This window comes from Peromyscus maniculatus, chromosome 23 (genome assembly GCF_049852395.1).
Source record: "Peromyscus maniculatus bairdii isolate BWxNUB_F1_BW_parent chromosome 23, HU_Pman_BW_mat_3.1, whole genome shotgun sequence".
Taxonomy (NCBI): Eukaryota; Metazoa; Chordata; class Mammalia; order Rodentia; family Cricetidae; genus Peromyscus; species Peromyscus maniculatus.
Genome location: NC_134874.1, coordinates 42,246,776 through 42,270,358, shown reverse-complemented (window position 1 = coordinate 42,270,358; position 23,583 = coordinate 42,246,776). Strand labels below are relative to the sequence as shown.

Here is a 23,583-nt window from a genome sequence, read left to right as displayed (position 1 = left end):
AGTGGGGATGTTAATCCAACTGTGGTGGATAGAGGTAAAGCCTGGGAAAGTGACGGGGGCTTAGATAAGGTCACCAGGAAAGAGTCCCCAAATCTGGACCTTGATGGCCTTCCGAGAAGAGGTTTATTAGTTACTTTCCTATTGCTGTGATAAAACACTGTGACCAAGGCAATTATTGAAAGAAGAGTTTATTTGAGCTTATGGTTCCAGAGGGTTGATTCCATCATGGTGGGGAGGCATAGCAACAAGTAGCTAGCGTGATGGCAGGAGCAGGAAGCTGAGAGTTCATCTTCACAATCACAAGGCAGAGAGCAGACTGTGAGTAGGGCAAGGCGGTGAGCTCTCAGATCCAGCCCCTGGTAACAGACTTCTTCCAGCAAGGCCACCTTTCTGAACTTCCCCAAACACCACCAACAACTAGGGAAGCAGATATTCAAATGCCAGAACATATGGGGGACGTCTTTCACTTATAGCACTACATTTCACTTTCTGGTCCAGAGGCCTCATGACCACACAATGCAAAAATATTTAGTTCAACCTCAAAAGTCCCCATAGTTTTTCACAGTTTCAACACTTTTTTTTGAAGTCCAAAGCCTCTTCTGAGACCCAAGACAATCATAAATAAAAGGGCAAATTATATACATCCAACATATAATGGCACAGGCTATACATTACCATTCTTTTTTTTTTTTTTTTTTTTTTTTTTTTTTTTTTTTTTTTTTTTTTTGGTTTTTCGAGACAGGGTTTCTCTGTGTAGCTTTGCGCCTTTCCTGGAACTCACTTGGTAGACCAGGCTGGCCTCGAACTCACAGAGATCCGCCTGGCTCTGCCTCCCGAGTGCTGGGATTAAAGGCGTGCGCCACCACCGCCCGGCTATACATTACCATTCTAAAGAGGAGGGTTTGGGGCAATGTGAGGAAATACTGGACAAAAGCAAGACCGGAACTTGGTAGGGCAAACACAAATCCTGTAGCTCCATGTCTGGTGTCAAGGACTTAGATGGCCCCGCCCTTCCAGCTTTGCTGCCTATATCATGCCTCTCCCCTCGACTGGTTCCATTCTCTCTCTGCATCTCTCTTTGTCAGGTAGCCCTTGGCTCTGGCAGCCCCAACATCTTAGGGTCCTCAACATAAGTTTCACGTTTGCAGCTTCACCAGGCAGTTGACCTTGGCCTTCCCACCAGGACTTCCCTGCCACATACTGCCTGGTGTAAATGGCTGAAACCACAGAGGAAGAATCCATGACCTTTCAGTCTTACATCCTTCAAAAGTCAGCACCTCCTGGAGGACACTGCCAAGTTCAATGACCAGCTTGGGACGAACTTTGAATTATATTTGCAGTGGCTTAAAAAAAATGTGTGCATGGGTGTTTTGTCTGCATGCACATTTGTGCGCCACAGGTATTCCTGGTGCCCTTGGAGGCTAGAGGAGGACATTGGATCCTCTGAAACTGGATGGTTGTGAGCCATGTAGGTGCTGGGATTGAACCCAGTTTCTCTAGAAGAACATCCAATACTGTTAACCACTGAACCAGCTCTCCAGCCCTTTATTACTTTTTTTTTTTTTTTTTAAGATTTATTAAGTATACGGTGTTCTACCTGTATGTCTGCCTCTACAGAAGGCCAGAAGAGGGCGCCAGAACTCATTGTGAGCCTCCATATGGGTGCTGGGAATTGAACTTGGGACCTCTAGGAAGAGTAGCCAGTGCTCTTAACCACTGAGCCATCTCTCCAGCCCCCTTTATTACTTTCTAGGAGCAGAAAAGCCTTTTGCTTTCACAGTGAAAGCTTAGCTAGTGGAGTCATCCCTAGTGCACCCTCCGCTTTGTTCTCCTGCAGATCAGGCCTCTCCTGGACGCCACTTACCTCCTGACAATGCCTGTCTGTAACATTAGGCATCCTAACAGTCTTTTTCCATTTGAAATCATACATTATGCGTTTCTTTCTACTCCGCTCATTTTTTTTTTCATTGTTGATCTGCATAAGTGTTACAGTCACACCACAGGTTCCATGTTGTGCTGTCTTGAAATGTCCTCTGTCAAATTGTTCTTTCCTTTTAAAGTTACCCCTGAGCTGGGCCTTTGCAGTCTGTTTGACTCACAGCACTACTACCTGGAAAGGTTCCTACTGTGCCCGCCCAAACGGTCCCACCAACTGGGGACATCCCCCACCCGCACCCCCGCCACTTAAACCACAAGAGGCCAACATATGTGTTTGCACATACACGACTGTGTTCTCATTGCTATGACCAAAAACTTGGCAGGAACAGGAAAAGACTCTGTTTTGGCCCCTGGTTTTAGGGGTTTGGGTGTATATGTGCTTGATCCATGGATTCAGAAAGACCACCATGGCAGCAAAGGTATGTGGTAGAGGAAATTGTTCACCTTTTGTTGACCAGAAAATAGAGGCAGGAGAAAGAAGGAAGGGTCCAAGGACCTATGCCCCTAGTGATCTTCCACCTTTTTCCTACATCCTAGTTTGCAGCACCTCCCCAAATAGTACCCCCACCTGGGGACCAAATATTCAAACAGGAGGGGGTGGGGAACATTGCATGTCCAAACCATAGCAGAAGCGCTCGTTGCCTATTGCCAAGTGATGTCAATGCTGCTTCAGGATTCTGCTGGCCAGAAGACCATTTGATGCAATGTCTTGCCCTTCAGCCTCCAGGTTCATAAGCCAAACTGATACAGACTTCACTCAAATGAGTTCTGTCAGTGGCAACAGAATTGCACCCCATCTTCATGTGATTGCTTAATTATTGATAATTGAAGCAAAAATGTGGACACTGGGGGTGATGAAGGGGATGAGTGGGCGGGGTATGACTAATGGAGCTTGGTGAATTTGATTGGAATACACCATGTACATGTAAGAGATTAATGAAACATAATAGATGCTAATAAAAAGTTTAAATTGTGTGTGTGTGTGTGTGTACATGCAAGCATGTGAGGCAGTCAGAGGGCATCTTTCAGGACTAAGTTCTCTCACTGTGGTCATGGGGAATGAACTTGGGCCATCTAGCTTGGTGTTTGGTGCCTTTACCTGCTGAACCACCTCACTGACCAAAAATGTTAAAAAAAAAAAAAAATTAACACCGAGTAGTTGTTCCTATGGAAAATAGTTACAGTTATAGTTAAAGGGCAGTTAAATCGAGCTTTTTGTCCTGCATGTGGGCAAACGCTAACATTGGTAGGCAGCTCCATCACTCGTGAACACGGTGATATGTAGAGTGGCCCCTAACAGTGGTGATCGGCCCAAAGACATTACAAAGTAGAACTCTAGAAAGTGCTGGCTGTGTGATGTTCTGCTCCAAGCTGAAACTTGAAATGTAAGAATGTAGTGGACAATGGGCAAGGATGGGAAAGGTGCGTCATGGAAACATGAAAATAACCAGGAGGGGGCTGGTGAGATGGTGCAGTGGGCAGAAGTACTTGTCATGCAAAACTGATGGCTTGAGTTTGATCCCTGAAACTAACACAAAAGGCTGGATGTGATACCATGCATCTATAACCCTAGGGATAAAATGGGAAGTAGAGACAGGAGAGTCAGCTGGAAACTCCCGGACCAGCTACAGTGGAGTACACAACACAGAAACAGACCAGAAAGGTGCTGCCTTCACAAGGTTGAAAGCAAGAACTGGCGCCTGAAAGTTGTTCTCTGACTTTCATAGGTGTGGATACACACACACAAACCAGGAGTGACTGGTTGTACCAGCAACAACCAGAAATGTTTTTGTCCATGTCACCATGACTGTCATCTTAAGGGCACTTAAGGGCACTCTTAGCCACTGAGCCATCTCTCCAGGCCTGTCCCAGATGGTTTTGCTGACAGGAAGTTCAAATATGGGGACTGGAGAGATGGCACAGAGGTTAGGAGCACTGGCTTCTCTTCCAGAGGTCCTGAGTTCAATTCCCAGCAACCACATGATGGTTCACAACCATCTATAATGAGATATGGTGCCCTCTTATGGGCAGAACACTGTATACATAATAAATACATCTCTCTCTCTCTCTCTCTCTCTCTCTCTCTCTCTCTCTCTCTCTCTCTCTCTCTCCCCCCCCCCCTTCTCTCTCTTGGTTTTGTTTTGGTTTTTCAAGACAGGGTTTCTCTGGGTTGGTTTGGTGCCTGTTCTGGATCTTGCTTTGTAGACCAGGCTGGCCTGGAACTCACAGAGATCTGCTTGCCTCTGTGTCTCGAGTGCTGAGATCAAAGGCATGCGCCACTGCCGCCTGGCAACAAATACATCTTTAAAAAAGTGGTGCATAGGAATATGTGCAAGCAAAAAAGCACCCATATAAACACACACACACACACACACACACACACACACACACACACACACACATACACACACACACACACACACACACACACACACACACACACACACACGCAAAGTTCAAACATGTAATGAACAATTACAGTCAAGAAAGCTGGAAGGGGACACTTTGAATTCGTTTCATAAGGACAACATCAAACTTGTGATCTCAAAGGGTAACAATGTGAGAGGTGAATAACTGATGACCTCTTTAAGTGAGCGCAGATGACAAAATCCTAAAGAAAATACTAACAAATTGAGAGAGAATGAAGTTTTAAAAAGGGACATGTGGGAGGTGGTGGTGCACTCCTTTAATCCCAGCACTCAGGAGGCAGAGGCAGGTGGATCTCTGTGAGTTCAAGGCCAGCCTGGTCTACGCATTGAGTTCCAGGACAGCCAAGACTGTTATACAAAGAAACCCTGTCTTGAAAAAGAAAAAAAAAAGTAGGGGGTGGGGTAAGACATAATCAAATTGAATTGATCCCGAGAATGCAAATAATAAAAATAATTCAGGACTGGGAATGTGGCTCAGATGGCAGAGTATGCGTGGAATCATGGGGTTCATCTCCAGCACTACTTAAACTAGGAATCTGGTGTATGCCTGTAATCCCAGCACCTAGGAGATGGAAGCAGCAGGATCAGAAGTTCAAGGTCATCTTCAGCTGCATAATAGGTTTGAGGCTAGTTTATAATCCATGAAACCCTGACTGGGAAAAAAAAACTTTTTTTAAATTTAAAAGTTGGAAAAAAAAACATGATTCCATAGATGCTGGCAGCATTTGGTGAAATTGACATGAATAAACTTCCAGGTAATTAGAAATAGAAGGGAACTGAGACAAGTTAGATCTACAAAACTTTCTCAGAAGTGTATTTGCTAAAGTAGCCAGCAACAGTCCTCTCTGCATGCAAACCCGTGGAATGCAGTGAAAGAGTGTGTCCAGCCACTTGCAGCCCTTGAGTTGAAGAGACCTGGCAGCCACTTCACATCCATCAGAACAGGTGCATCAAACCCCCAAAGATGGGGTTGCAAGGAAGACATCTTCTGACTGGAACTCTCCAGTACTGCTGCAGCCTGCGGATCTGCCCTTAGCCTCCTACTCTGCAGTCCAAATCAGCATCTTTGAAGGTGGGAGCTGAGGAGGGATCTGCCTGCTCTGGTCCTCCTCTGGGGCTGCATTGGTCACAGCTCTCTGTAGGGATGGAACATACAATGTGGGTTTGCTCACCTGTTGGGATGTGGGTTGCTTTTGTTTTTTGTTTGCTGCGAAGAAGTCCTCTCCAGAGTAGGAAACATAGGCACCAGGGTTGTGACCATTGTTAGGGCTCTTGTCTAGCAGCCCTGTACCACTGGACTCAGTTCACAGCTACAGGAAACCAAAAACCACAGGATCACCTTGACCTCTAGCAACTCACTTCGGAAAAACTGAAGTGAAACCTGGGAATTGAACAGATACCTGCACAGCCATCTTTTGTTTGTTTGATTTGGTCTTGGGAGATGGAACCCAGGGCCTCACAAACTACTTTAGTGCTCTGTCACAGAGCCATGCCCACCCCTGTGTCCATTTTCTCAGTAGCATTATTCACAAATAGCCCAAAGATGAAAACAACGCAAATGTCTGTCAGTAAAAAGAGACAATGTGACCTGACACACCGAAGAATATGAATCAACCTTCGGAACCGATGGCTCACCATCTCATAGGTGAGCCATGCACAGAAGAGTAAGGAGTGAGTCTACTTACAGGAGGCAGGCAGCATGACAGACTTGGTGCACCTGAGTTGCCATGTGTGTTTCTTTGTGGGACAGATCAGCCATCTGAGGAGGGGATGGCAGAATGAAGAGAAGGACAGATTGCCTTGTGGAGGAGGGCAAATGTTTTCCTCCTAAATCTGATGAGGTCTTAATGACCTCCTAGCCTCTAACACTTAGGAGTCGACACTGGATTTACACCTTTCTTTCTTTCTTTCTTTCTTTCTTTCTTTCTTTCTTTCTTTCTTTCTTTCTTTCTTTCTTTCTTTCTTTCTCTCTCTCTCTCTCTCTCTCTCTCTCTCTCTCTCTCTCTCTCTCTCTCTCCTTCTCCTCCTCCTTTTTAAAAAATGCATGTGTGTGGTATAGAATGCTTATGATGTTCAGAGGACAACTTCTGGGAGTCAGTTCAAATTCAAGTCATCAGGCTTGGAAGCAAGCACTTTAGCCACTGATCTTCTCACCAGCCCTATACTGGGTTTATATCTTAACATAAATATGGAACTTTTAAATTACGTTTGAGCCAAAATATAGTAAGACCATCTAAATTTATTCTGTTTAACTCCCTGCATTGCATATATTTTAAAGACCCTCAAAAATCAGGAAAGGGCATTTTCAAGTGTCTTCCAAGAAGTATGTCATCTCAACCAGTAAACAGATTTTGGCAAAATTAACTCAGATTCATTCATTTATTGTTTCATATTTTTGTGACATATATTTATGTGGGTTGTGGGAGACACTTCCAGATGTTCAGCTAAGATTTAGTGAAAGATGAGTGTTTTAAGGTTTCTATTTAACGGGGAGTATTGGGGTCCAGCCCCTCGATAGTCTTCCCCAGCGTCTGAAAAGAATCTACAACCAGCTGATAATCTAATCTTAGATGATAAGAAATGAATCTTACATACACAAAACTCTCTAGTCTATTCACTATTCTTCTGAGTCAGTTCCCTCTCTACACAGCTTCTATTCTGCTCTCATGCCTAGCTCCCTTTTTGCCTGATTTCTCTCTACATTTATCTACTGTCCCTCTAAGTTCTATCTTAAGTCTCTCATCTTAGTTCCACCCCATCTAGGTTCTCATCCATCTAGTTCTTTCTCATATTAGCTCCTCTCCCATCTCCTTCTTTCCCATCTTGTTCTTCCACATCTGGCTCTTCCTCATCTTCCATCTTGTTCCTCTTGTCCTCTCTTCTAGCCCTTCAATCTAGTTCTTCCCATCTAGTTCATTCCTCTCCAGTTCTTACCTATCTAGTTCTTCCATTATCTTTTCTCTTCTGTCTCATCCTTCCAAGTCTCTGAGGTTTACAGTTATATACCCATGCAATAGTAATGCTCTGGCTAAGGCAAGGTCACCAGGCTTGAATTCCCTCAGGGTCAAAAGGAGGGGCAATAAGATCCACACGAAGGAGCAGTAATTGCCAACCATCATCTGCAATCCAAAAGGGAAGTGACTGTGAGGAATAGAATCAACAGAGGGCTAAATTAGGTTACTATCTGAGCAAAGGGGATTTTATGTGCTCAAACTATATTCTTAGTTAGTGGTTAAAGTGTTAGGAGTCTATTAGTGATGAGTGAAAATAAAACTACCTTATTTTCCTTGGTCCCTTACCTGTCCAAGCTGTAGTGACTACTGCTTTCTGGGAGGGCTGAAGAGTGTACTCGGTAGCTGGGCAGCCTGAGTCAGCTGGATGTACCTGTAAGTAAAGACCCTTTAGTTCTGAGTTAATAGTTAAAGGTAGATATAAAACTAGAGATAAGACTTTGGGAAGGGAGAATGTTAAGCTTAATTAGCACATCCGCCAGGCCTTCTCAAACAGGTAGTCTGGATGCTTAAGCCTGTTTTTAGAGAGTACAGAGGTATCTTTGATAAGATACTTTCGTCTGTCCCAAGATGGTCCTGGCTGGATGCTGCTAATGATGATAATGACAGAAGGGCCTGAAATTAGGGATCCTGGCTGTGTTGCTGCACAGAAGGTTATCTAAATATTCCTTAGAGGGGAAATGGTGCCCAATGAATGATGGAAAAGCTACAATAGCACATGAGAAATGCACAGCAGGAAACGGCCAGTGATCAAAAGCCAGTATCACCAAGACTCCTTGAGCCTCAGCTTGACCTCTGGAAGGCCCTTTGCTTCTTCCAGGTGTAGCTTTGTCATAGTCAGCGGAAATCCCACTGCATATTATTGCAACTTGCAGCATCTATCGCTGTGAAGAGACGCCATGACCATGGCAACTCTTTTTTCTTTCTTTCTTTTTTTTTTTGGTTTTATGAGAAAGGGTTTCTCTGTGTAGCTTTGCGCCCCTGGAACTCACTCTGTAGACCAGGCTGGCCTACAGATCTGCCTGCCTCTGCCTCCCAGTGCTGGCATTAAAAGGGTGCACCACCACCGCCCAGAGACCATGGCAACTGTTACAAAGAAAAGCATTTAACTGGGGCTGCCTTACAGGCTCAGAGGTTTAGTCCATTCATCATGGCAGGAAGCATGGCAGTGTGCAGGCGGACATGCTGCTGGAGAGGTAGCTGAGAGTGCTACATCTAGATTGGCAGGAAGCAGGAAGAGAGTGACACAGGCTTGGCTTGAACATTTGAAACCTCAAAGCCCACCCCCAGTGATACCTTCTCCAACAAGGCCACACCTACCCCCAACTAGGCCACACCTCTTAATAGTGCCACTCTCTACGAGTCTATGAGGGCCATTTTCATTGAAACCACCACAGTGAGCCAAAGCAAGTACTGCTACTCCTTGCGTTGGAGAGTAGTCTGTCCAGTGTCCAGTGGTGGGGCAGTGCAGACCACTGTCCTCTGGCTTTGACATAGCCCTTGGGTTCTTCAACTGTCAGCATTGTGATTACCAGGAGACCTGAACAAGAAGACTAGATCCTCAACTTTCAGTCCTGAGGCAGGGAGGGAGGGGCTCAGGAGGCCCCACCCCTGTGAGGATTTATAGGCAGTAAATTATTGCTAAGGGGAGTGTTTAGTGCAGCCCCGCCCCTTCTGAGGATTTATAGCCTGTTACAGATTGCTGACGGCAGTTTTGGCTTATCCTCTGAAGACATAATAGTGATAGTGTCACGGCTTCTGAGTCGCCTGCACTCATGTAACCCCATTTTAAACCACTGAGTCACTGAAGTGGACTTGGAGGAAATAGTTTGGCCTGTCTGTCATTGGCGTCCTCTCTGGAATGAATCGACAGACATATGTTCATCTCCCTGGGAAAAGCCGCACAACAGATGACAATGGACCGAGAGGCAGGATCCTTGGGGACAGGACAGGCTCTGTAGAGTGGGGAGAGCAAGGTCTTAGGCTCCTGCAGAGCCTTGTGGATGGAGGATGGAGATGAGGAAGCATTGGGTAGGATGAAGGCTGTTGCCACTCACTCGGGAGTGGGGATGCTTGGTATATCTGAGTTATTTTGTGGGTAACTGGACTGAAGGGGAGGGAAGCTGCCACAGAGCTGGCGGGCTCTGGTGCCAATCCCGAACAGATGGAGGAATCCATCACAGAGACAGAAACACTGGCAGATGACCAGGGCTGCAGGGGGAAGCACATGCTTGGTCGGGGGCAAAATGATCCTGAAGTAGGTGGTGGCGATTATGTAACGCTACTGTTTAATGAATCACCAATCCCAAAATGTTGAAGCTCACAAAAAAGAAAAAGGAAAAAAAAAAAAGAACAACACTTCAGAGATGGCTTCATTTTAATTCATGCAGAACTGTTGCATCTTTTTAACAGCAGCATAACAATGTACAATAACCTCACGAGCTTTGTCATGGTTACTGAGCACCCACCCAGTGTTTCTTGATTTATGCATTTTTGCCAAGAAAGCAATGTAAACACATACATGGCTGTGTTGGCTTGTGTGCAAAAAGATGCAGGGCTGCAATAGCCATTGCAGTACTCATGATGGCTGGTCAGTGAGGATCACTAGAAAAGGCAAGCTTTGCATTCAGACTTTAAAGAGGATTTTTATTAATTGATTTGCATAGAGATGCCAGGTATGAAGCCCTGCCTCCCACACCCTTGCCAAACCATATCATCAGGTTCTTGGATGTGTGTACACCCATGCCATGGTGTGTCTCTGTGGGTCAGAGGGCAATTTACAGGAGTTGGTTCTCTCCTTGAATGCCAAGGATCAAACTCAAATGGCCAGGCTTGGAGGCAGGTGCCTTTATGTACTGAGACATCTTCTCACCAGGTCGACATGTCTGTGTGTTTTTTTTTTCTTAAGTAAACTCAGATCCTTATGCTTGCAAAGCAAACACTTTATTGACTGATCCATCCTCCCAGCCTGTTTTTTTTTAATTTTTTCCTTTTATTTTATTTTACAATACCATTCAGTTCTACATATCAGCCACGAGTTCCCCTGTTCCCCCCTCCCACCCCCTCTCCTTCCCCCAGCCCACCCCCCATTCCCACCTCCTTCAGGGCAAATCCTCCCCCGAGGACTGCAATCAACCTGGTAGACTCAGTCCAGGCAGGTCCAGTCTGTTCCTCCCAGACTGAGCCAAGTGTCCCTGCATAAGCTCTGGGTTTCAAACAGCCAACTCATGCAATGAGCACAGGACTTGGTCCCACTGCCTAGTTGCCTCCCAAACTGATCAAGCCAATCAACTGTCTCATCTATTCAGAGGGCCTGATCCAGCTGGGGGCCCCTCAGCCTTTGGTTCATAGTCCATGTGTTTCCATTCATTTGGCTATTTTTTTTCAATAATTGAGTAAAACTGAAATTTATTATAAGTCACAGTTGTCCTAGGGACCTCCATGCTATATATACATAGCCTCCATGGTTCTGTGGGTTGTGGTCTGATTGTTTTTTATTTTATATCTAGAATCCACTTATGAGTGAGTACATACCATGACTGTCTTTCGGGTTTGGGTTACCTCACTCAGGATGATTTCTTTCTAGTTCCATCCATTTGCCTGCAAATTTCATGCTTTCATTGTTTTTCTCTGCTGAGTAGTACTCCATTGTGTATATGTACCACATTTTTTTCATCCATTCTTCCGTTGATGGGCATCTAGGTTGTTTCCAGGTTCTGGCTATTACAAATAGTGCTGCTATGAACATAGCTGAGCAAGTATCTTTATGGTATGAATCAGCATTCCTTGGGTATATGCCCAAGAGTGGGATGGCTGGGTCTTGAGGTAGTTCGATTCCTAATTTTCTGAGAAACCGCCATACTGATTTCCACAGTGGTTGTACAAGTTTACATTCCCACCAACAGTGGAGGAGTGTTCCCTTTGCTCCACATCCTCTCCAACATCGACTGTCATTAGTATTTTTGATCATAGTCATTCTGACAGGTGTAAGGTGGTATCTCAGAGTCGTTTTGATTTGCATTTCTCTGATGATTAAGGATGTTGAGCATTTCTTTAAATGTCTTTCAGCCATTTGTGATTCTTATTTTGTGAATTCTCTGTTTAGCTCTTTAGCCCATTTTTTAATTGGACTGTTCAGTATTTTGATGTCTAGTTTCTATTTTGATCCATCTTCTGAGCCTGTTTTTAAATGATTTTTTTCCCTCATTTAATAGGTGAAGATGATGTCTCTGCACATACTGCTCTTGCAGAGGGCTTGAGTTCCCCAGGCCCCACATCAGGAAGCTCACAACTGCCTGTTAACTCTAGATCCAGGGGATGTGGCCTCTGTGGGCACTGCACATGCACACACACACACACACACACACACACACACACACACACACACACACAATTTAGAAAATACAAATAACTAATACAAATACAAAAAATACATTTAAGACAAGGTTTCTCTGTGTAATAGCTCTGGCTGTCCTGGAACTCACTCTGTAGACCAGGCTGGCCTCGAACTCAGAGATCTTCCTGCCTCTGTCTCGTGAGTGCTGGGACTAAAGGCATGTACCACCACAGTCCGGCAAATAAAATATTTTTTTTTTTAAAAATGGTGTCTTTGCAGATTTCATCTGTGTTTTTCTCATGTTCAGGAAGTTTGAAGATCTTTCTACGGAAATAACCCCTTTGAATGATGTATATTTTGTTTTTGTTTTTTGTTTTTTTTTTTTTTTGTTTTTCGAGACAGGGTTTCTCTGTGTAGCTTTGCGCCTTTCCTGGAGCTCACTTGGTAGCCCAGGCTGGCCTCGAACTCACAGAGATCCACCCGGCTCTGCCTCCCGAGTGCTGGGATTAAAGGCGTGCGCCACCACCGCCCGGCTTGAATGATGTATATTTTACATGTAGGTATATAAAAACATTTTTTTTGAGAGAGAATATCTTATATAACCCAGGCTGGCCTTGCATGCACACTCCTGCTATTTCTATTTCTGTTATAGGCATGAGCCACCATGCCTAGCAACATAGTTTTCTTTGCTTTGTCTTTTGAATGTTGGAGGTTTGGTTTGTTTTAACTCATGATCTCACTCTGGCTCACATTGGTCTCAAACTTATGATCCTTCTCTCCACCCTCAGAGTGCTGGGATTACAGACACGTGCCACCATACTCTGAGTGGATGTGACTCCCTCCCTCCCTCCCTCCCGCCCTCCCTCCCTCCCTCCCTCCCCCTCTCTCTCTGGGGGAGGTCAGAGTTTCTTTGTGTAACAGCTGCCCTAGAACTTGCTCTGTAGACCAGGCTGGCCTTGAACTCACAGAGATCCACCTGCCAGTGCTGGGACTAAGGGCATGTGACATCACTGCCTGGCGGATGTAATTCCTTTTTAATGCATAAGACTTTTTACTTTAATATACAAGATTACCAAGTGTTACACTTGGGACTTCTGTAATATGTTTAGACACTCTTAGTGCAATATTATGAATTTTCTTCATCTTGTGACTTTTATAATTTAAACATTATTTAAAATTTTGATTCACCTGAATTCTATCTGGGGAAGGAGGACATAGGAATCCCATTTAATGTTAATAGCTTTTTTAGTTGCTTTCAAACTATATGCTGAATTTCTATTTTTTTATTAGTCTTTTTTTAGTGCAGGAGATGGAACCAAGGACCTTGCACATGCTAGGTCATTGTTCTACCACTGAGCCACACCTCAGCTCCTCACTGGGGGATTCTAGGCAGGTGCTCTACCACTGACCACACCCCAACCCCTCACTGAGGGATTCTAGGCAGGTGCTCTACCACTGAGCCACACCCCAGCCCCTCACTGGGGGATTCTAGGCAGGTGCTCCACCACTGAGTCACACCTCAGCCCCTCACTGAGGGATTCTAGGTAGGCTCCATTCCCAGCAGCTTTCCTTCCTTGATTCCTCTTTTAAATTGGTTCTCTACTGCTGTGTAACATATGACTACAAATTAGTGGTGTGGAGCAGCACCTATGTCATGGTGTTGGAAGGCTGAAGTCCAGGCATAGCTTGGCAGGTCTTTTGAAGGCCCTATCACTGCCAGGTCAGGGTGCTCTCCTATGCTGGGCCAGAAAAGGTGGGTTCACATACATTGTTGTATCACTTCCTGGTAGTTAGATCTGCCCTTTTTCTTTTGGTCGTCCCTGGAGACTGCCCCAGTCCCTTGCCATATGACTGTCTGTGTACACCAGCTCACAGCAGGGCTGCTGGCATCTTTAAAACCATCCAGGGAGAGAGACCAGCCAGACTGACATCAGGACCCATGTAAGCTACCCATCCACACAGGGTGGATGTCTTACCACTTTGGTCGAGTAAAACCAAGTCCTGTCCACACTGAGAGGAAAGAACCCCAAGGCATGAACCCTTGGTGAGGGGGCTAGGATTGAGGCTGGGGGCTGGGACCAATAGGGACTCAGGTGGCTGGGTTTTTGTTTGTTTTTAATTTTTTTGAAACAGGGTTTTGGAGACCAGCCTGGCCTCAAGCTCAGAGATCTGCCTGCCTCAGTCTCTGGAGTGCTGGGATTAAAGGCTCATGATTATCTTGAAGCCTGCCAGTGTACACTAGGATTGACGTCTAGAAGTCTTCAGCAGACTCCACTTCTCAGATGAATGCAATAGGCAATGTAAAAAATTCAAATATGAAAGAGTGCAACTCCAGCAGAGTCTTATCTGCTCTCCTGCAGGAGTGTTTCTCACTAGTTCACATTTCTGCAGAAGGTCTGCACCCAGCTAGGCCTGGGACTGAGGCCATGGTTCAACAGTAGAGCACTTGCCTAGAATCCCCCAGTGAGGGGCTGGGGGTGTGGCTCAGTGGTAGAACACCTGCCTAGAATCCCCCAGTGAGGGGCTGGGGGTGTGGCTCAGTGGTAGAGCACCTGCCTAGAATCCTCCAGTGAGGGGCTGGAGTGTGGCTCAGTGGTAGAGCACCTACCTAGAATCCCCCAGTGAGGGGCTGGAGTGTGACTCAGTGGTAGAGCACCTGCCTAGGATCCCCCAGTGAGGGGCTGGGGTGTGGCTCTGATAGGAAACATGACCTTCCTGGAGTGTCAGGGTATCCTTCCCCGTACCCCATCTGCTTATTGTCCTGCCTCAGTGTGGGCTTCTCTTTCCAGTGGCCTCATTTGCATACCCACCATCCTGTGTAAGTGTCTGGAGAAGAATCATGTGACTCCCAAGGAGTGGCCTGAGTTGTTAGTAGAACAGAAGCCACTTGACTGCCTTGGACTCAGGTTCTGAGAAATCTGTGGTTTACTAACAGAATGCACATAACACCTATTCCCTAGCCACTACCACCGCTCTGAGCAACAAGCCGATTGCCAGTTATCAGTGGCTTTCCATCTCTCACTGAGCCAGCTGATGGGGAGCTGGGAGCGCTGCTGCTGTCTCCCATCAAGAAAGAGCTCCGGGAGCCAGGCATGGTGATGCGATCCCGCCACCCCGGAGACTGAGCACAGGAGGATCTTGAGTTTATGGTTAGACTGGGCTACACAGCGAAACCCTGCCTCCGAATATCCAAAATGGGTCTGGTGAGATAGCTCGGTGGCAAACCAGTTTACTGTACAAGCCTGAGTTCGATCCCTAGGACCCTGGAAGGAGACAGCCAAATTCTGGAAACTGATCTCTCTGACCTCCACATGCCCTCTTGCCACATGTATGCTTGAACACACACACACACACACACACACACACACACACACGTTAAAAAGAGTAGAAAATGATAAAGATGCACAGGGTCCAACTCTGGCCTCCTCATGAAGGTACCCCTATACGTTCAGGAACATATACTTAAAATATCAAAATAAACAAAATGATATTGCATCCCTTTTTATTAGCCCAGAAGAGGTTTTTTAAGTACCATTTAATGGGGTTCACATTTCTTTCCCGCTATCACAATGCCAAAAATATGAAGTTTAGACTTTATATGTGGGGGTGGCTGGTTATTCTTTTTCAGTCTCTGGGTTTTGGGGTGTTCTCTGCACCTCCCCTCAGTTCACATCCCCTCCACTCACATCCTCTGACTTGGCATGAGCATTTCACAGCACCCTCTAGGTAAGGGCTCAGCCCAGTGAGTGTCAATCACCTCTTCCTGCTCCTTTGGGAGAGGCTCTGTTCACGGCAGCTCAGGGTGGAGATGGGGTCCACATGCACATTGTCATCTGCAGGACCCCTTGTCACAGAGCTGTGTTCCATAGTCTCTACAGACCATGCTTTAATGAGTCATCTTTCTTTCTGAACTCTACAAAACTATGCAGAGTGAAGAAATGAGATCAGCTCTGTTATCTCAGTGACTTTTTTCTTTTGCGTTCCTATGGACTGTGGTGATATATTGCATACCCTAATAAAGCTTGCCTTGAGGATTAGAGGACAGAGCCAGACACTAGATTAGACATAGAGGCCAGGCAGCAAACACCCTTAATCCCAGTTCTGGGAAGCACACATGCCTTTAATCCTAGGAAGTGACAGCAAGGTGGAGAAAGGTATATAAGGTGTGAGGAAACAGGAAATAAAGCAGTTCAGCTGAAATCCTTTCCGTGAGGACACAGAGGCTTTCAGTCTGAGAAAACAGGATCAACTGAGGAGTTGGTGAGGTGAGGTTGGTTGTGGTTTGCTCTGCTTCTCTGATCTTTCAGCTTTCACCCCAATATCTGGATCTGTGTGGTTTTTTTAAATTATTATTATTGTAAGACCTTTTAAGATTTTCATTACAGCGGACTTTCCTATGTAATCCAGGCTTGAGTTTCTTGTTTTACCACATGTACTTTTTTGGGGGATGGTGGTGATGGTGGAGGTTTGGGGTGTGTGTCTCACTATGTAGCCCTGACTGGCCTAGAATTCACCATGTAGACCAGGCCTCCAACTCACAGCGATCCACCTGCCTCTCCATCATCAGTGCTTGGACTAAAGGCATATCTAATTACCTTGTTATTTGAGATTGGGCCTTGGCAGAATTCCGCAAGTAGGCTAGCATGACTGGCCAGGGAACTGCAGGCATCCACCTAGGTTCTCTTCCCAGCGCCACAGCAAGGGGACCAGAGGCAGCCTTGGGAGGAAAGCCTCAAAAAGTTGAGGTCCCTGAAAGAGGTTACTAGAGTATTCCAGAAATATCTGAGGCTGGCAGGAGCTGCCTTCACAGTGGGGCTCAGCAGAAGACATTGCTGTAAGCTCCAGGGACCGAGTTTCTGGTTGATTGCATATATCTTGATGGCCAGCCCCTGACCTAGAAGGTTCTGGTTGTATGTGATGGGACATTCACAGTCCAAGGGGACTTACATCTGAGGTGGCGCACCCCAGAAGTCTGTTGGTGTGGGTGCCTTGTGATTTGAGGACTGTTCTTGAGGTTTGCTGCAGAGGGTCACCTCTCCTCTCCCAAGGAACACCACAAAGGGTAGTCTCTACAAGGAACCCCAGAAAACTTGGGGGGGGGTGATCCCCAGTAGAGAAAATCCAGCCCTTATTGGAGCATGTGATGCATGCCTATAAACTTAGCACCTAAGAGGTAGAGGGAAAAATCAGGAGTTCAAGGCCATCCTTACTGCTTTTGAGGCAGCCTGGGTTAGTATTTTTAAAAGGCGGGGGGGGGGGGGGGGAGCAGCCCTGGGGCATTCAACTCCACAGCCTGAGTACCAGAGTGAAAATGCCTCTTTTTTTGCTGACTTTGCTCGCTGCTCCTTGCCGGAGCCAGGAGGAGCTGGGGCAGGAGAGAGAAGTGAGCGGTGATGTAGAAGGCAGGCAGGCTATCCCCGCCCATTGCTGGTCTCTAGCAATTCTAGGCAGTTTGAAGCACATGAGTTACTTATGGGGCTTAAATTCTTGAAAAAAGACCCCTTCCTAATAGGTGTGCCCACGGTAAGTGTGTGACTGTCATGTGGACAGAGCTGGGAGGCAAGCTGGAGGGAAAGACTGGGGAAGTGGGAGCTGCGTCTTTTTATTTTATTACTTTTTTTGTTTATTTTATCTTCTTGCTTTATTTTATAACTAGTTTAATTTTAGATTTCACTTTATTTAAGACAGAATCTCGTGTAGCCCCAGGCTGGCCTCAAACTTGCTATTGTAGGCAAAGATGGCCTTGAGTGGATCAATCCTCCTGTCTCAACATCCCAAGGGCTGGGATGGCAGGTGTGTGCCACCATACCCTGTTTGTGCAGAGCTGGTGATGGGAACCTGAGCTTCGTGCATGCTAGGCAAGCACACTACCAACTTTTAGAGCTCCATTTCAGGCCAGCAAGTCCTTATTGCGCCAGTTCGCCTTCACGTTTGAAGGAAGAGCTGTGACCACAGCCAGCCCTGCCTCCTGAGAGCACAAGCCAGGTGGAGGGCATGTGTGTCAGGAGAGGGTGGCCTGGGGAATGTGGCCAGAGGTAGCAGGCAGCTGAAGGATCGGAAATGTGGACAGGTGAGTCGGGGAACAAATGTGGGGAGCGGGTGAGTGTAGATAGGGCAGATGAATGGAAGAATAGATGTGGAAAATAGGCACGTGTAGACAGGTGGGGAGGGGACAGGTGAATGGAAGAATAGATGTGGGGAGCAGGTGAGTGTGGACAAGTGAGTCAGGGGATGGGTGGTGGACAGGGGAGTATAGGCAGGCCAGTGAAGACTGGAGATGTCTTCTTCAACCTGTGAGTCCCATCCTTCCTCCTGTGCTTAGATCGCTTAGAAGATGGACTCTCTGTCGCCGCAGGAGCAGATGGCGCAGGACAGGATGCGTGGAGGCTAATTTTTGCTACAGGCCTTGGCTTTAGAGTGGGCAGGCACTGAATGCGACTTCCCCCTGAACTGAATGTGACAGTTCAGACAGAGCAGGGTGGTGTGCCCTGAACAGAGCATCTGGGCCCCAGAGGAGCTGCGCCAGCCAGGTCAGGAGGAGAGGGTTGGGGGTGGCAGAAGGTCTTGGCGGCAGTGCGGGGCCTCTGCGACGGGCCTCCCGTGTGTCGTCCCCATTCAGAGACAGCAGTGGGGCGGGCCCTGGGGAGGGCAGCGGTCGGTGGGCGACCCCGCGCGGGCGCGGTGCGCGGGGCCTGGCGGCCGGCGGCGCGCAGCGGGGGCGGGCGGAGGGCGGCGCCGCTGCAGTGCGGAGACCCGCTCGCCGTCCCCGCGTCCCCGCGTCCCTGCGTCCCCACGCAGCTGCCTCTGGCCTCAGGCACCGCGCATCTACAGGTACGCGGGCTGGGGTGGGGTCTGCCCAGGGACCTGGCCCTGCCCGGAGCTGGGTCTCGGTGGGAACTGGGGGACTCACGGGGACATGAGGGATTTGGGGAGCGGCAGGATGGGCCGCAGGGCCACCCGGGTGGGGGTGGGGGGCTGCTGGTGTCCGAGGTGGAGCCAGGCCCTTGCGCAAGCGCCCAGGACAGGGTCAGGCGGGTGCTTTCACCGCCAGAGTCTGGGGGCATCCTGCACCCACCACGATCTGGGGCGCCCAGCACCCATCACGAACTGGGGGCGTCTCCAATTGCTCATCCGGTGGGCCCAGGGCCCCGGGGGCCGGGTCACGGGGTTGGGGGCAGGGAGAATTCCCATTCTCCAGAAGCTAGGTGTACCTCACTGGCATGGGGTCCTTTCAAACCCTGAGGCCTCTAGGCTGGGTGACTCCAATCCGTGTGGGGTAGGGCGGTGACCTGGACATTGTGACTCAACCCTGCGCAGGGCACACACTGACGCGTTCTAGAGCCTTCGAGCCTCTGTCACTGTCTTCCAAGCCCCCTGAGCTCTGTTCCATTGTTTTCCTTGCCCCCTTTCCTCATGAAACTAGCCACTCCAATCTTTTGACAGCACCTCCCCCCCCTCCCGCCCCACCTACCTCCGCTGAGGCCTTAGATCGTGACAACATCTATCTATATTGGTGCCCTTAAAAAGGGGGAGGGGGTGGATGAAAATGAAGCCATCCGTCAGCATGGTTCCCATGGTGGGGGCGACAAACTACCGACAACGTATTCCTCCTCAAATGTTTAAGAAATGGAGAGCGGACCGTATACAAATTGTACTTGATCTTTTTCCATCCCTGCAAGAATTTGTCAACAGGTAAGGAAGGAAGGGATGAACCCACTCATCAGAGAAAGACCTTTGACACACACAACTTCTGGTGTTATATACCCTTCACTGGGGTTAATCATTAGCAATACACTTTACACGCTGGGCAGTTCCCTCTACCACTGATGTACAACCCTCTGGTTTTTTTTTTTTTAATTAAATTGTGTGTGTGTATATGTGTGTGTATGTGTACGTGCACACGTATGCATATTCACATGTATGCGCAGATGCATATTATGCATGTGTGTGTATAGAAGGCCCGTGGATGGTGTTGGGTGCCTTCCTTGACCCCTCTTCACCTTATGTATTGAGGCAGGGTTCCTCCGTGAACTCAGAGCTCACTAATTCAGCCAGGCTAGGTAGGTAGTCAGCCTGCTCCTGGGATCTCTTGTGCTCACCTCCCACATGCTGGGATTGTAGGCCACCAAGCCCACCTGGCATTTATGTGGGTGCTGGAGATCTGACCTCTTGCCCTCATGCATGGGCCACAAGTGTTTTACTCAATGAGCCACCCTCTCAGTGCCCCCCCTTAAAGATGTAGTTCTATGTAGACCCACTTAAAGTTCTATGTAGACCAGGCTGGCCTCCAACTTGCTGTGTAGCCAAGGCTAGCTTTAAAGTTCTTATCTTCATGCCTCTACATCCTGGGTCCTGCCTGTTGGGGTTACAGGCAGACATCACCACAGAGGGTTTATTTGCTGCTGGGGATGAAACCTGCATGCTAGGCAAATACCCACCAACTAAGCCACATTCCCCAGCCTGTTTCCTTTGAGACAGGTTCTCACTAAGTTGTATAGGCTGGTCCTGGTCAGGCAAGCCTTGAACGCACGCTCCTCCCACCCTAGTTTTCTGAGTAGTTGGGATGATAGGCCTGCACCACCAGGTCCAGCCCACGTGTGCTTGATAAAGCACAACAGCAGAACAGTCTGGCTTCCCCAGAAGCTGATTTTACTTTTTCCTTGACAGGACTGTAAAAGAAATTCTGACCATGGCCTCCCCATCATACTTCCATTCGGAGGACGAGGACTCCCTGAAGGGATGTGAGATGTACGTGCAGAAGCATGGCATCCAGCAGGTGCTCAAAGAATGCATCGTGCACCTCTGTGTTGCCAAGCCGGACCGGCCACTGCGGTTCCTTCGGGAGTACTTCGAGAAGATGGAGAAGGTCAGTGTCCTCAGTACCCTTGGTAGGTTCCCCGGGCAAAGCTGCTTCAGGTTCTCCCTTGGAATTCCAAGAGAGCGATGTCCCCCTGTCTCAGGATTTGTCAAGACCATGGGAAGCAGCAGGGCAGGGGATGAGGCTCCATGGTAGAAAGCTTGCTTAGAATCCCTCAGTTAGGGGATAGGGACATCAGTCAGTGGTAGAGCACCTGCCTAGAATCCCCCAGTGAGGGGCTGGGGTGTGGCACAGTGGTAGAGCACCTGCCTAGAATCCCCCAGTGAGGGGCTGGGGTGTGGTCAGTGGTAGAGCACCTGCCTAGAATCCCCCAGTGAGGGGCTGGGGTGTGGCTCAGTGTTAGAGCGCTTGCCCCCCATTCATGAGGCCCTGGGCTCCATCCCCAGTAATACAGTTGACCTGAGACTGGCCTGTTTTTGTTAGGCCTTGGGTTCATCTTTGAGCCCCAGAATCCCTCCTTCTATTTCTTTGAGGTTCACAATCTCAAGAACTCTTGTGGATGATGGTTCAGGAGTTATGAATCTGAGCCTAGTTAGTGGCCATGGAGTTCACTGGCAGTTTTCAGGCTAGGCAGATGGGGATGAGGTCTGGTTATGTGTGCATGCCTTGAGAAGCTCTCACATTGTAGTCCAAAATTGTCTCTCTCTCTCTCTATATATATATATGTATATGCAGCAATTCTCCTGCCTCATTTTCTTCTGTGCTGGGATTACAGGCCTATACCACTTTGCCTGGCTGAGGTATAACCATTTTGAGGCCTGGTGATCAACCAGCCTAGCCTGATCTTCAAGCCCCTAGATCCCAGCGAGGGAATGAAGAGTTGGCTCAACAGTTAAGAGCGCCAGTTGCTCTTCCATAAGACCCTGGTTCGATTCCCAGCACCCACATGATGGTTTATAGCCATCTGTAACTTCACTCCCCTGATATCCAGTGCCCTTTTGGCCTCACAGGCACCAGGCACACACATTTCACCTGTGTGCATACATGAACACACACAGGCATACACATAGCCACACACTATATAAAAATAAATTAAAGATAAGTAGCTTTGATCATGCAGGTGATGTGGGTGTGTGTAATGTTGATCTGCATGCCTGCATCCAGGTCCATGTTGATCTGCATGCCTGATTGGCAGTATGGATGGAGGAATATACCTCCAGACATGCTTGATGGGAGAAGCATATTTCTCTCCCTTCTTCCCTCCGTCCCTCCCTCTCTCCCTCTCTCTTTCTCTGTGGTAGGTAATACTAGGTATCTCAGGCTGGCCTCAAACTTACAATCCTGCCTCAGTAGAGTGCAAGGGTTATAAGCACATGTTACATCACCTCTCTAGCCCTACTGTTCTGAGGACAGAGGCCCTCATGACTGGCTCCTCTGTGAATGGTACCTCTCAATGTTCCCCAGCTCCTTTTCTGGGTTCTTCCTCAGGCTAGGGTGGCTGACCAGCAGGAGTCTTGGCATGAGTCCATTGCTATATCCTGTTTCCCTCCCAGGCAGTGGCTCCATCTTTCCTTATTGTATCTCTCCACCCAGAGTATTGCTGAGGTCATTTAACCATCCCTTGTCCCAGTGTCTTGGAGACCAGATGAGAATGTGAGGAGCCTTGTATAAGCTGAGGCTTGCTTTTGAACGCTTGTGAGCTATGTGGTGTTAAACACTTCTCATGGGCGCCTCCTGTAATCATCTAGCTCTGACCCAAAGCAACTACTGCTACTATTGATTATTATGTATTTTTAATTTTTTTAGGTTTATTCATTTTATGCACATGAGTATTTTGCTTGTGTGCCTGTCTGTGTACCACGGGCATACATGGTGCCCATGGAGGTTAGGAGAGGGCATCAGTTATGAACAGTTGTAAGTCTCTAGATGTGGGTGCTGGGAATGAAACTCAGCACTCTCAACTGCTGAACTATCTCAAGTCCATGTTGTGCATTTCTTGGAAACAGGGTCTTTCTATGTAGCTGAGGTTGGTCTCAAGTTTATGATCCTCCTGCTGTAGGTCTTGAGTGCTGGGACTACAGATATGCACTACCATGCCTGGCTCCAAAGAATGAACCTTGTTCTTCTGTTTAAGACAGTCCATCCATCATGAATGGAGGGGGACTCAGGGGCAGAGCCCAGTGGTTCCCTGGTAGATAGCTGTGAAAAGCCTCGGCTCTGCTCCCATTTCTGAAAAAAACTAGTCAATAGCACTTGGTAAATGAACATAACCTACCAAAAATGTTTTTTTTTTTTTAAAGATTTCTTTCTTTTTCTTTTTCTTTTTTTTTGCCTTTAATGAGTTGGTTTAATTAATTCAAAGTGATACAGAATTCAGAGTACAACAGAGATGAAACAGCTCTGGTAGGATTTCGGACTGAGTTTACTTTAAATTCACAGCTGAGGTAGGAATTGCTGAACACTAGAGACAATGAGCCATTGTATTATTATTATTATTATTATTATTATTATTATTTTACAAAAGTTTATTACAATGTACAACAGGCTCCGGGATAACACTTCATTCTAACTGTAGGTGGCAAAGATGTTATAGTAGGGAATCCAGATGTTTAACAGGCTCCAGGGTAACACTTCACCCTAGCTGTAGGTGGTAAAGATGTTATGGCAGGGAATCCAGATGTTTAAATAGGAATGGAAGAGGCTCACCGTCATCTCAGATATGAGGAGCAGCTTACTTTTTGCCAGATTTCTTAATTCCACCTGTGGCCAGGGGTTCCCTGCCCGCGGCCTTGGCTTTTAGCTCCTCGAGTTTCTTCTGCTCCTCCTTCTGTTTCTGTTTGAAAGCCTTATCTTCCTCGTCCATCTCCTTGGCCTGCTTCTTGGGCTGTTTCAGGGGCTTCTTTTTGCCACCTTCGTGGCCCAACATGGCGTCTACAGACAGCCCCTTCACCAGACTAAAGATTTATTTCTTTTGCTATTGTTAACTATGTATATGTCTGCATGTGTATGCCACATAAATGAAGGTGGCCTTGGAGGCCAGAAGAGGGCACT

General features: G+C 47.4%; 1 protein-coding gene and 1 pseudogene across 7 annotated transcripts in view; one reads left to right on the top strand and one right to left on the bottom strand.

The window, feature by feature from the left end:
- The window catches only part of Prkar1b (protein kinase cAMP-dependent type I regulatory subunit beta), a 139,111-nt gene that overhangs the window by 4,404 nt on the left and 111,124 nt on the right, over window positions 1–23,583 (top strand). The window contains exons 1-3 of one of the 7 annotated variants that reach the window (XM_076560623.1): window positions 17,681–17,784; window positions 18,037–18,244; window positions 20,382–20,580. In XM_076560623.1, coding sequence (XP_076416738.1) covers window positions 20,404–20,580 — 177 coding nt within the window. In that variant the 5' untranslated portion in view covers window positions 17,681–17,784; window positions 18,037–18,244; window positions 20,382–20,403. Of the gene's footprint in view, window positions 1–13,577; window positions 13,656–17,535; window positions 17,785–17,933; window positions 18,245–18,396; window positions 18,546–18,633; window positions 19,407–20,381; window positions 20,581–23,583 lie in introns of those variants that run through there. The other 6 variants (XM_042268221.2, XM_076560624.1, XM_016009375.3 and 3 more) reach the window with 6 other exon arrangements.
- LOC121825378 (translation machinery-associated protein 7 pseudogene) lies at window positions 22,937–23,481 on the bottom strand (annotated as a pseudogene).